The sequence below is a fragment of the Hesperophylax consimilis genome, chromosome 12 (genome assembly GCF_061612785.1).
Source record: "Hesperophylax consimilis isolate HC1 chromosome 12, BYU_Hcon_1.0, whole genome shotgun sequence".
NCBI lineage: Eukaryota > Metazoa > Arthropoda > Insecta > Trichoptera > Limnephilidae > Hesperophylax > Hesperophylax consimilis.
This window is the reverse complement of record NC_142847.1, coordinates 21618432-21632641: the sequence shown is the minus strand read 5'-3', so window position 1 is coordinate 21632641 and position 14210 is coordinate 21618432. Positions and strand designations below refer to the sequence as shown.

The window sequence follows — 14210 nt, the reverse complement described above, 5'->3', positions numbered from 1 at the left end:
CATTTCTACATATATTTATTAAATCTAAATATTTTTGAAGTAAAATATTTTTTATTAACAACAACCACCAAAAACAAATTAAACCGAACCGCTATTTTACAAAAAACTATAATAATATATGACATAATGTTCAACAACTATTTATGGTCACCCGAAAAGTGTTATGACGTTTGAAATAATAGCGCGTAATGGCGGCCAATGGCGGCTAGGCGGGAGGGCGGGAGGGAGGTGATGTCAGATTCAGGAATTGTGTTTGACCGTGTTATTCATTCTACCGGTTTCGTTAGAATCAGTTAGAATCTTAATCTTTTCGTGCAGTTAACTAGCTGTTGTGGAGGAACCTGAAAGTGTAACACCATTCGTCAGATCGCTATTTTTGATTCAAACATCGTAGTTATTTTCTTTCGCGCTTGAAAAAAGAAAATTACCTATTGTTGTTTTCCAGGTACGTTTTATTTTATTTTAACTTCTTGTTTGTGTAATAAAACAATGATGTGTTGTTTGTCCTCTCCCACGTAATAAATATCGTAAGCAAGCTTCGATCTTAGTAGAATTTGTCAAAAAATATATATTTTATCAATGTTGTGTATAACGGTGAAAACATAATAAAGTTTATAATTGAAATGTTATAAACTAGGTAAGTATCTATATTGTACTCATAATCGAATATTTCATAAGTGAATATGAATTCAAACTAAATAATTATCAGATATAGGTACCTATTTATATCAAACATTAAATGATAATTTTTTTCCTTAAATGTTTGGCATATTATTTTACTTTCGAAATAATAAAAAAAGTAAATGGTGGTATGATTGTTGTGTAGATACAATTATACAAATAGATGTATTATTATCAGAACTTGTATAATCTAGGTGTGAGCTTCAAATTACAGCTCGGTTCCAAGATATCTTCCTGTTATTATTATCAGAATTTGTAAAATCTAGGTGTGAGCTTCAAATTACAGCTCGCTTCCAACATATCTTCCTGTTATTATTATCAGAATTTGTAAAATCTAGGTGTGAGCTTCAAATTACAGCTCGGTTCCAACATATCTTCCTGTTGTTATTATCAGAATTTGTAAAATCTAGGTGTGAGCTTCAAATTACAGCTCGGTTCCAACATATCTTATTCAATGCATAGTGTGCGTATTTTATACAAAAGTTAAAAATCACTACTGAGAATAATCTCTTATCTGCCTTTCATTTTTCGGTTCAGTCAAGTCATAAAAATGATAAAAACATAATTTATATGTACATTTCAAGTAGAGAATTGCAAAGTAAATAATTTTTTTGTCAAAAAATTCTTATCAATTATAGATTATAACATAGCTAGGTATTCAAATAAATTATAAATACCCTAAAAGATTTTAGCTACAGTAAATAATATTATGTTAGTACCTAACTGTTTAACTCTTCAGGCTAATTTGTTCGGTTTTGGGAACAAACTCATATGATTATTTTATAAGCAATAATTATTAGCCTGAAACACTCATCCACATTGAAAAATCTCCTGATAAAAGATACATGACGCCAATGGGACTTGAACCCGTGTCCTTTCGATTGGTCATATGGTCTCATAGAAATCGTTATGTCTCTCTTACCGTAATAGTTAGAAATATGAACTAAAGGGTGTTAAAAATAGAAAACACCACGTTTTATATTCCTATGCTAGCTATACTCCGCTACTCGTTGATGTAGCTCAGTCTGTCTGTGCAGATAGAGAAACAACGTTTTCAAGTCCAATAGATGGCGCTTTAAAAAAAAAGAAGCATTATTTTACCTGTCACAGGTGACATCTATATGATATAGGTATATAAAAACACAAGCTTATTCGAATGCAAAGTTGTGTCAAAATTTCAAAGCAATCGGTGAAGAACTTTTGGAGATTTAAGATTTTGAACAAACGAACATTTACATTTTTATTTATATAGATTGAAGTTAACCACAGAATAATGAAAATGTACACCTCTATCAAACCAAAGGTTCCCACCGCAATTAGAGAAAAAAATATAAAATTTTATGATTTTTTTACTAATTATTTTAATATGAAATGAAGAAAAAGTGAGGTGGCTGTAATTTTAAGAATACATTTGTTTAAATATGTGTTTTTTGTTATCAGTATTTTTAGTTCATTGTTTAGACGAAAAAACGTAAAGCAAGCCATTTTTAAAACTTTTTTATGTTTGTATTCAAAATTTTAACATTTAAAAAATTATATGTTTATTTCTAATAATAAAATTTTAAAGTGCACTCTATCACCTTTCAAAACCAGATTTTAGTTTTCAGGTACATTCATAAATATGCCATTTATTTGGATTTTATTGAGAAGCGGAATTTCTGACAGCTTCTTTGAAATATAACGGTCAATATATATTTTTATAGGCATAATATATTTTTTTACTCTAGCTTCGGAATCAATTTACAGTCTTATATTATCTCTAAATAGTATAAAACAAAATCGCTCTCCGTGTCTGTCTGTTTGTGCGCTTAGTTGTTCTAAAATATGCAACGGATATTGATAGGGTTTCCACTTACAATATTTTCTGGTGCTTACCGATGATTCATCCATACAATATTGAATTTGTATGCCATTCTCGAGAGAATTGAGTTTTTAAACTAACAAAACTATTTATTCATATTGCGTATGTACGGGCGCAAACAAATAATTTGTCTGAATATTGTAAAGCAATAATTTGCAAAAAGCGTATTTTAACAAAATAAATTAATTAAGGCCGTATATGAACACATAGAGCGTAACAAGCGTTGTGTTTAATCATAATTATCCTGAAATTATTAATAACATAAGTTGTAAGAATATACCTTGGTTCAAGGGGAGTACAAGTATGTCACCTACTAATGAACAAGTACGCAAGGTAAATAAATTGATTCTCTTGAAGATTGATGCACCGACGCAAGCATACTACTCTGCAGACCCTGTGCTCGATCTTGAAAATGCTGTTCATTTTCCTACAGAATTACTCAATTCCTTGCAGCCCTCTGGACTCCCCCCCCCCGCATAAATTGGTGTTGATAGTAGGCAGAGATGTGCAAAATGGGTACCCAAAACCATTTGAAATGCAAAATGGAAATGGGTCAAAACTTTTCCATTAGAAAATGCAAAATGGTTTTTAGAAAAGCATTTCAAATACAAAATGCAAAATACCTATTTTCAAAATGCATTGAAAATGCAAAATATTAATAAGTCACAGGGGCAAACATTCAATGTTGCAGGTTTAGATTTGAGTGTTGAGTGTTTTCCATATGGACAACTATATGTAGCCCTTTCGCGTGTAACTTCTAATCAAAATCTTTTTGTGCTGTCTAATGAAAAAACAGCTGTAAATATTGTATATTTAATTTAATTTTTTATTTTATTCATTTTACGCCCGTGGGGATATGTAGAATATAAACACATTCTGTAGTTACTGGCAGTATAGTCTGATTCGAGATAAAACTTTGATATTTACGGCTAATCTATAAGCTTATAATAATAGCTCGCTAAATCAGTAAGCTGTGCAATAAAAATTATCTTTTCAATAAAATATTAATAAAAAAACACATTATATAAAGTATAATTACTTTTATAATTATTGCTAAACAAACTTTTTGGAACTCAATTCAAAGTCAATGTCAAAGCGCCAAAAGATGGATCTGATTTATTTATTCTTGGATAATTTATATAGCGCCGCTTTTGTGAGACATCACCTCAGGGGCGCCTAAGGAGACAAGGAGTAAATGCGAAGTCAGGGCGGATCGCTAGTTATTACTAAGTAAATGATTGTTGTTTTAAAACTAAAAAGTAGTTTTAAAGCAGTTTAATTTTAAATGTTCTTGTCTTATTTTTCATATTCAGTTGATTGTGCCAGTTTTGTTAAATGCGGCTGGTATACCAACATTGCAACAATATATGTCAAGTAATTAAGTCCTCTATACAAGTGTCGCACTAATGTTAAGCGTAATATGTATAGATGACTGCTTCAATGTACGCTAAACACAATGAATGAAAAAAAAATCATATATTACAAAAACATAATAGTAGAAAATTTTATAAATAGAACAAAAAGCAATATGACATAGATACAATAGAATAATAAAGGTTATAAAATATGATGATTATCCTTCAATTAAGATTTTAATAACTTATTACTCCTTAAAATGACATAAGATTGTAACTGATCAAACAAAATAGATACTACACAATGACAAAGTAGCCCAACATTATGTTCTTAATTTCACCTAATTAAACACCACAAAAAATGAATAAAGGAAAATGCACAGTTGACTTTTGAATTTTATAACACCATTAATTTATGTCAAAAAAATGTAAAATGGAAGAAGAAAATACTGAATTACCAGATCTGAATATCCATAATGTAGTCCTACTCCAGACAATCGTCTTCATCCAAAAATTTAAAACTTTCAGTTTTAAACACATTTTATTTTATCTTTTCAAAAAAACAATAATCTATCTTCCACCATTTTAGACCGTGCGAAAAATACAAAAAACTCAAAATGGCGCAATGCAAACCATACATCATCGACTTTCGTTCCGACACGGTGACCAAGCCAACCCCGTCCATGAGGAACGCCATGGCTACCGCTGTGGTGGGAGATGATGTCTACGGCGAGGATCCCACTGTCAACGCCCTGGAGAAGAAGGTGGCACTGTTGCTCGGGAAGCAAGCTGCACTGTTCGTTCCCACCGGCACCATGTCTAACCTGATTGCTGGTAAGTAAATGTTGCATTGAGGAGATATAATTATTATCCATTGCTTTAACCTATCATGAGACGCGATGGACCAGGAATCATTATTAGTATGTAACCGCGCACAAAAGTGTTGCCAACATCGTTCACCCATACTTCTGCAAATCGCATCTACACATAGCAGTGCCACCCCCTTTGTTCTACCTATACTCCAAATACATTACTTTCATTGGCTCCAATGATAGTCTCTGAAGTTTGGTTATAGCTCAGCGACAGTCGGCATGCTTCCCTGCCATATCATCCTTTGTTTCTATTAGCTATGATGTCACCCAAAAGAGTGGCGATGAATTATAACTGCACTTTGAAGAGCCGTTAATAACACGGTTCATAAAAGTGAAACTGGATACGTAGCAAGAATGGAATAAAGCTGATCATTGAAGAGTCTTCTATTTAATAAACTTGCAGAACTAAGGATTGTTGGGAGGCCTAAGCTTTGGTGGTTAGATGGTGTGGAGGTAAACACCGCAGCCCTTGGCATAAGAACTGGAGGCAAACAGCAGGAGACCGTTAGGAAAGGAGGCGGCCAAGAGGCTCCAAGAGTTTAGTAGTGCCAATGGTATGAGTTATGTATGCAGGTGGCAATATAGTTCATCAGGTTTGTACACAGTACAGAAAGGACTGGGAGTTACATATTTGATTGACTGCGCGCATGGCCGTCCCTATGCAGGCGCAATTGAAGCAGTCCGCTCCGGGTGCCGATTTGACAAGGAGCCAATGCGTTGATAATACCTAACACCTAACACAGCACCCTTGAGGTTTTTCCTAGTGCCAGGCGCCTTTTGCCTCAGGGCCAGCCGGCTGCGTGGCCTTTTTCATACAAAACTTAAATTTGGATTTGAGGCCAAAATACCAAACCAAACTGAATAATTATTTTTTTGATCGAAAGGTACAGCAGATATCTACAGATGTGTGCTATTTTATTTATTTGTTTTTAAAATTATAAACTGTAGGACATTAATAAATATTAATTAATTAATTAATAAAAAGGGTCGCCCATTCGTTCTTCATAACACATTGTTTTTATTGTACATATGTACTCAGTTTTTTGGCTTATTTATGTTAATTTATTTTTCAGTTATGGTTCATTGTGATAAACGAGGATCAGAAGCTATCGTGGGTGACATGTCACATGTCTTCAAATATGAACAAGGTATTTACATTTTTTTTGGAATCTATATTCAAATACCATATTTTTTGTCTATCTTTCAAGGTTGTCCACTTTCAAGTGCCTATGACATAGACTAACATCAATGGCCTATGATTCATATAATTCCTTTCCATTCTCTGATTCAACATTTCATTAGCAATCAAACTCAACAACACTATTACTGCAGCAGACTTTGTGGATTTGTTGAATTCCACTAAAAAAAATCATATCCTAAACGGTGGTATCATCAACCCCAACTTCCCTCTGCGGAATGGAACCCAGATTAAATCTGAAGAACTATAAATATTCTAATCATATAAGTTTTGAAGCTATGAGACACTGTATTTTTCTATCTGGTCTTCCATCAATTTTCATCAGTTAGGTGACCTTATATTTGATATGCCTCATGATGTAATCAACATATTACAATTTTCATCAGTTGGGTGACCTTATATTTGATATGCCTCATGATGTGATCAACATATTGCAATTTTCATCAATTGGGTGACCTTATATTTGATGTGCCTCATGATGTGATCAACATATTGCAATTTTCATCAGTTGGGTGACCTTACATTTGACATGCCTCACGATGCAGTTTTAAAATAGTGCTATTATTTTTTCAGGAAATTCTTCATCTTTGGGTGGAGTCATGTTAACCACAGTCAAGAATCAACCAGATGGGACATTTGATTTGGCCGAACTAGAATCAAAGGTCAGAGGGGCAGACATCCACGAGCCAAAAACATCCCTAGTTGTCGTGGAAAATACTCATAATATGTGTGGAGGAAAGGTAACAAGCTATATCATAATACTGGGCTAGTAAAATTTTATTTCATTACATAACGGCAGAGCGATAAGAGTTGTGGTTCTGAACCTAGAGGTCGTCAGTTCAAAAATAGCAATAGGCAAATAAAATTAGGGGTTATCTCGTGTACAGTTAAAAAATAATCAGAAGATTGTCAGTATCGCCATGGAGAATTCGCCAAATTCGGTGCGCCTTAGTCTGGCTGGCTCTGGGCAGCGGAACTCTTGTATGAAGATCACATAAAAAAAATTATTGATCTTTATTCCTATGAGTTTTCCTATTTAAAAAAAAACACTGCTATTGATATGAAATGGTTTTTTCAGATAAAAAAGGATTAAAAAAAATTGAGGATAAAAAAGATTAATTTGGTTTTATAATGCGGAAATTATCGAACCGGCAAATGATTTATTAAGAACCACAACATAAACCAACATTTCTGTTAAAGATAATGGCTTATGTAAATTTTTTATAGAATGAGAATATCAGTAATATATTTTTAAGGCAAGGTCAAATAAGTTTGCTGCGATAACATTTTAACAATGTCTTCTTTAGAGCATCATAATAATGAACATGTACAATATTTTGTTAAGAATTATATGTACATTCACTGACATGTTAGATAAATTGAATTTGAATAGGCAAGTTATTTATACCCATAGATGACAAAGATCAAAATTAAGATTGATTGATGTAGGTTTAAAAATTGGCTACAAGTAGTTCACCAAACAGGTTTCGGACATTCAAAGAGTTAATATTATAATTTCTAATGCTGCGTATACATTTGCGAACCCAAATGCGAGCCGAACCTCGAATTATGCGAAAGGAACGAAGCAACTCCAAGCGGAGTTTCGCGTCAATTGTTGTTGCTTCGTTCCTTTTCCATAATTCGTGGCTCGGCTCACATTTCGGTTCGCAAATGTACTTCTGAATGAGTTGAAAATAGACGATCCGTACATAATGTATACAGGAAAATCATTTTAAAGAGACCTTTGCTTAGTAAAAAATTTGTTTTCGTTACGAAGCTGAAGAATGTTACAAAAAATACACAAAGAACATTGTCGAATAAATCGCAAGTTTAAATTTAACGGAATTGATAAATGTCACTACGCACCCGGTATCTTTGGGCATTTGTGGGGTAAGACAGAATTGCCGGCGGGTGTTTCTAACTGTTCGATAAACTTTCAATACTCTGTGTCCTCTTTAAAATGATTTGCCTTTGCATACATATCTTGACTGTCTATTCGTAAATGTACTACATTTTTAGAAGATTTAAGTACATTTTTGTAAGAAAATACACTTAATAATGAACATGACGATACTAGTATTGGCAGTGCTCATAAAAATCAATGCCAATAAATATGGTACATTTGCACGATGCGGGAATTGAACCCCCAACCTCCTAACTCAAAGTCTAATGCAAAGGCCACTACAATGTGGAGATCATCAATAATGAAGGAGGAAGATACCTACTTGATTAAAATAATAATTAAAGAGTTTGACCTCACAATAAAACTTATATTATGTACTTGGCTTTATTTGAAACCTATAAAGTGACATAAACATTACCATTTTTCAGCCAAATCGACAAGTTTCTCACCAATCTTTGTGTGTAATTCTCGGTTTAAATCTCCTGTCGTGATGCACTACCTGCGGCCTACAAGCACATTTCGTGCATCCCACTAGCCATTTTGTGCGGCCCATTTGGCTAAACAAAATAAATTTAAATTAACAGCATTTATTTATTGGTTACACCTTGGAAATTTTTCATCTGCGTTGCTTAGTTTCTTTGTGCGCCCTATAATTGAAATATTTTAAGGGTTTCGGTTTACAGGGGTACACAACCAAACGTTAGTTCTGAAAACATAAAAGTAACAGAAGTGAGTTTCAATATTTCTTAATTAATAGCAATTTCTGGTTGCTCTGATGAAAATATTTGACGGTTTCCGTTCTGTGTTACAAAAAATGTGAAAGGGTATCGCGACAAACTCATTTGTTTTCAAAATTTTGATTCAGCTGCCCAAAATTACAAGCATTTTTATTCGCTTTCTCTAATCGACGGCATTATCATTTATTGGTTTGACCTTGGAGATGGAAATTTTTTTTTTTTAAATTGGACTCCTTTATTAAATAGTTACAGTCTTATGAAATACAAATGAAACCCAACCAAATTTTGTTTGAAAACAATGACTTATGAATTATATATTTTAAAAATTAATTTTGACATTAATTATGACATGTAAATAATTAGCATTATTATGAAATGCGATGTTATAGGTAGGTAGCTAGTTAAATTTTGGTTTATAATAGTTACTGGCTCCGGAAATTTGTACGGAATTCCCATAAAACATACTTTCAGTATCGCCATGGTGAAAGACCACCACTTAATCGGAACGTTGCTAATGGCTTTGGCAGTGTTTGGTGACCAGATCTGAATATCCTGGTACTCAATACCCAGCCTCACGACGTACCCCAATTGGAGATGCCGTAATCTCAATGGGTCCAGACGGTTGTGAGCAGTTGGAACTCTTGTACAGTACTCACATAATTAATAATAAATCTAAACTAGCAAAGTTAACCATGTCAAACAGTAGGTATCCTACTCCCTACGGCCCATGATCATACAGAAAATGGAGAAATTGGCTCTCCAGTTAAAAATGTTGTGCATCACTGATCTTAGGAGGTCAAGAAATAAAACTGGTAAGCTTCCAAACCTGTGCGTGTAAATGCACTATAACGGGATATTGTCTTTGAAGACATTGGAAAGTTAGTTGTAATTCAGGTTTAATACGTACCTACCGTGGTATATGTGGTACATGTTTTTTTTATTCATTCTTAAGCAGTTTTGAATAAATTGAGTCACACCTTCTTTCACCAATGAAACTTGTGGCTAATAATATGTCAAATTTTGTCGACTGGTTGTGAATTTCGCACCAAAAGGGTACACTTAGGACGGGTTGTTTCGGAGAATTTGAACAATTCATCAAATTTCAACATTCATTTTCAAGTTCTGGGAAAGATTTTTTAAAGTTCTGTTTTAATTTCAGTTTTGTCAAGCAACTAGCCTATAATGATATAATAACAGAACTTGAATAGGACTTTCACAGAACCCGGAAATGAACGTTGAAATTTGATGAATTGTTCAAATTCTCCGAAGCAACCCGTCCTTAATGTTGACTATTTATGATATTTGCATAAATTCATTTTCGCTAAGCAGAGTACTATTTTCGATACCTTGTAATCAAATACGAGTATAATGTAATTCAGCACATTTCAGATAAATTAAATCACATCAGCAGAGAATTAATTAGCTGTGTATTAATTACAATTGCAGATAACTCGTATGGTGTGACAGATTCCTAATGAGTCAAGAGTCAAGAAATTTATCAGTCGCACGATTGCTAATCAAATACTATTATCACTACGAGGTTAAAAGGCATCTTATTTACTAACAATTATTAAATAAACCAAGGTCGTTAAAAAAAGCTACTCTTTTGGATAGAATATTAAATTTACAACAAAGAATTTAATTTGTAACGTTCACCTTATATCTTAATTACCATTTTTTTTTTTTACAAATACGATTTCATAGTTAAAAGAATTTTAACTCTCTTAACATTGTTTAGTTCATATTTCTAACTAAGACGGTAAGGGAGACCATATGAGCTGTTCCGAAAAGCGAACAAATTGGCCCAAAGGAATGGTCCGATGCTCTGTAGGGAACCCCGCTTGCACAGCACAGATTTAATCTATGGGCCCCAAAGTTTAAGTTTAGATTTACAGAGTTCAATACTTCGTTTGTGTGAAAGCACTATGAAACAATACATGATTATTACTTCAATGGTGAAAGCCAGAGATATGTCATACAATTTTACATGTTGACTATTTGTAAAATCTCTAAATAGTATAAAATAAAGTCGGTATCCGCATCCGTCTGTTTGTGCTCTCAGTTCTTCTGAACTACGCAACTGATTTTGATAGGGTTTTTACTATCAATTAGAGAATTTCTTCTGGAAGTTTTAAATATATAATACATGCATATTATATTTATGGAAAGTAAAGAAAAGTCGATGTTTTGTAATCAAGTCGCAAAAATATTTTTGGGCGCTTATATTTCTAATGCTGGCTAAACCTTATGAGATACATCAAAATAATGTACTAAGGAAATGTATATCTTAAAAAAGCCTACAGAAAAATTTCTATCTCCTAAGGATAACCTCCAGCAACGCTGGGTACACGTCAGCTAGTTTTATAATAAAGTGGTTTAAAAGAAAGTAATTTTTCATTTAAATTATAATGTCAAGCCACAAAGATATTGCTTTTTTCGATAATATGTTTATTAAGCTTGCTCTAAGCATAATGTTTTCACTCAATTCCTTATTTTGTGTAATACTTCCTCTTTTTTGTCTTGACACAATTTAACACACTTCTCAGGAAGAAGGGATACGAGATAATTGGTTATGCAATTCAGAGCATTGTCATTGAACATTTATGATTAAAAACCGAAAGGTATTTGATGTAGCGACTGCAGCTTTCTTATGCTGTGTGTAATGCAACACGCAATGCATCATGTAATGCAATGTGAATTCGCCATTTGGACGACAATACGAACATACAATGCAATGTTCCGTCCAAACAATTCGCATTACGTTTCATGTTGCTTTACATACATCTTTACAAAAGGATATTATAGATTGCGCTTTCTTATCTATTACGTTGACAAAGAGAATTTAAAATTATAATATTAAGTTTTTTTAATATATCTTTTGCAGATTGTCCCCATGGATTGGCTGGAAAAACTGAAGGCGGTGGCCACAAAGCATTCTCTGGCTCTCCACTTGGACGGAGCCCGCCTCTTCAACGCCTCTCAGAGCCTGGGAATTGAACCCTCCGATGTGGTGAAGGTGTTCGACACCATCTCTGTCTGCTTCAGCAAGGGGCTGGGGGCACCATTAGGTTCAGCGCTGGTTGGGTCCTTTAGTTTCATTAGACAGTGAGTCAAATCTGGATTTATATCATAGAAGGTTGACATTTCCGAGGACTGTATTGGTAAAATCATGAAGAGATATGAAAGGAATAAGAATTGTTTCACAGAATTTGAAAAATTCATCAAATTCAAAGTTAATTTTCAAGTTCTGTTATTATTTCAGTTCTGAACTTGAATTTTAATTATGAAATTAGACAAATTGTTAATATTTTTAAAAACAACCCGTCTTTAAAGTTGTACATGAACAAGAAAGAAGTCTCAATGCATGAAAAAAAATTGACGCAGAAGAAGATAAAAGGAGTTAGGGATATACCAGGAAGATTATGCACAATCAAGTGAATTGAATGAATCAAAGGCAAGTCAAGAGTTATGTAGACAGAAAGTAATGTAAATTTTTATTTTTTTTAACATGTTCCATGAGCGTGGTTTTGGTGCTATATTAAATTGTCAATTCAGTGATGGGATAGTGATATTATTTCTAAATTCATTCTTGATCCTACAAAATGCATTATTAACCTTTCAAAGGCAATCTATCCCATCATAAAATACAATAACACAATACAACAAATGACATTGTGTTTAGAGAAACTATATGGATCAAATATTATGTGTCATCCGGATGCAAGTAGAACTGCCGATGGATCACATATTATGCAACCCCCATGTAGATCAGATATTTTTTTCTCAAATTAGGACATTGTAAAATATGATGTGAAAAATGCAGGCATCAATTCTCATCGATTGATCGTGAAAGTGTTTATGCGATGGAGTAAAGTTGTATGTTTTTTGTTTGCGCTTTTGAATGAGATTCAGATGCTGGTTTTAATTCTAATTGAAATCCTACCGAACGATAAAAAAAACTGCATCGATTCCATGAATAATATTAACATAATTGTGATAAATTCCAGAGCCCGGAGACTGAGGAAGGCTTTGGGAGGAGGTATGCGTCAATCTGGAGTAGTTGCTGCTCCGTGCATCGTTGCTCTGGATGAGATAGTTCCTGCCCTGATCGGCGACCACAGGAGGGCTAAATTCATCGGGGAAGGTATGTATATTACTATGCAGGGTGACTGAAACTTGAAGAACATTGTAGAGGACACGTTGTGCCAAAGATATATTGTGTAGCTGTAGCTAACATGTTAAATACCTGTATATAATTATTTTTTCCACAAATCACTAAATCGTTTTTCTTTAACTACTGAGGATTCTATTCTCCTGCTGTGAATAAAATTTGTGTAGGTAGAAAAAAAGGCAGAGTGCTGCTGGCTGTATATGTTATATGTATGGGTGAATATAGTGTACTAATAAATAATTTTTCATTGCCCGTCTGCCTTATTTCTATTATTTATGGATATACTTATTCATTAAAATAGCCTGGTTAAGTAATAATTTGCCAACTTTTGTTTTTCCTCCCTCTTACAATGTGGATCTCTCCAATAACAAAACAAGATGGACATTTCACTCCTGTTTCAACATGGAATTAAAAAAAAAAAAATCAACAAATACTTTGTAATCTTTTCTAGCCATCAATGCACTAAAACTGTCCACCTTCACTGTGGACATCAAGAACCAGCACACCAACATCATCCTGGTCAACATCGACCCCGCGTGCCCTGTGACCAGCAACAAGGTAGTGGAGCGTCTGACGCAGATCACCCAGTCGGAACTAGACCAGGACTGCGTCACTGCCGAGAAGGAAGGCATCCTCCTAAAGATCCTTACCCGGGATAGCAAGACCATCCGGTTGGTCACCTACTTCGAAATATCCGACGAAGATGTCAGCTACGCCGTGAAGAAACTCAATTTCGTGTTCAAAGAGATGCACGTTAACAAGGGATTTTTCGGATAATTAATTATAAGAAACTTTGATGTCGATATGCGCTGAACAGAAAAGCAATACAAGTGTGATCTATACCAATTTAAAACTGCAATAGAGGCTTTTATGATAGTTCGAACATTTTTACATGAACTTCTGGAAACATTCAACAATTAAACCCCTAGACTGCCATAAACTTCTATGTGAATTTTAACAATTTTTATGTGTAGTTTTATAGGGGTGAAAAACAGTTTTGACATCATATCAGTAACGGTACATTGGTGCTAATATTTTTGTAGTGCATTGACCAATTGCACAACATTTTTATAAATTAATGAAGTACTATATACAACTAAAACGAAAGCATTTAGATAACATATTCCACTCTATAATAAAAAAATAACATTATGGGGGAATAAAATCAATGGGAATCTCATAAAACAATATTTTGTTATGTCAACTACTGGAATGACTATCATTTCTAATGAGTGTATTTTATCATTATGTACGTATTTATATTTCAAAGTTTATTAAAAGATTGAAGCAGTAAACAGAGTTTATAAAAATATGTAAATTTTCATTTATTATTTTTTGCCTCATTTACCTCATGGCAATTTTGTTTATTTATCAATGTTCCTTACAAGGTCCCTAAAAAATAACTCGGCTTAGTGTAAGAAGTCACTTACTA

General features: G+C 33.6%; 1 protein-coding gene across 1 annotated transcript; it reads left to right on the top strand.

The window, feature by feature from the left end:
- Positions 1-225: 225 nt before the first annotated feature.
- Positions 226-14082, top strand: LOC149419318 (uncharacterized). The gene is made up of 7 exons (XM_089637775.1): positions 226-445; positions 4487-4731; positions 5843-5917; positions 6541-6707; positions 11492-11712; positions 12615-12751; positions 13230-14082. Exons 2-7 carry the CDS (start codon positions 4515-4517, stop codon positions 13553-13555), a joined length of 1143 nt encoding a protein of 380 aa, XP_089493901.1. The 5' UTR covers positions 226-445; positions 4487-4514; the 3' UTR covers positions 13556-14082.
- The last annotated feature ends 128 nt before the right edge of the window (positions 14083-14210 follow it).

Bases quoted from the DNA above. Each gene is read 5' to 3' on its own strand.
- LOC149419318 (XM_089637775.1), top strand. From the start codon at position 4,515: ATGGCGCAATGCAAACCATACATCATCGACTTTCGTTCCGACACGGTG. The intron at 5,918-6,540 runs GTATTTACATTT...TTATTTTTTCAG, and splicing joins TGTCTTCAAATATGAACAAG to GAAATTCTTCATCTTTGGGT. The intron at 11,713-12,614 runs GTGAGTCAAATC...GATAAATTCCAG, and splicing joins TCCTTTAGTTTCATTAGACA to AGCCCGGAGACTGAGGAAGG.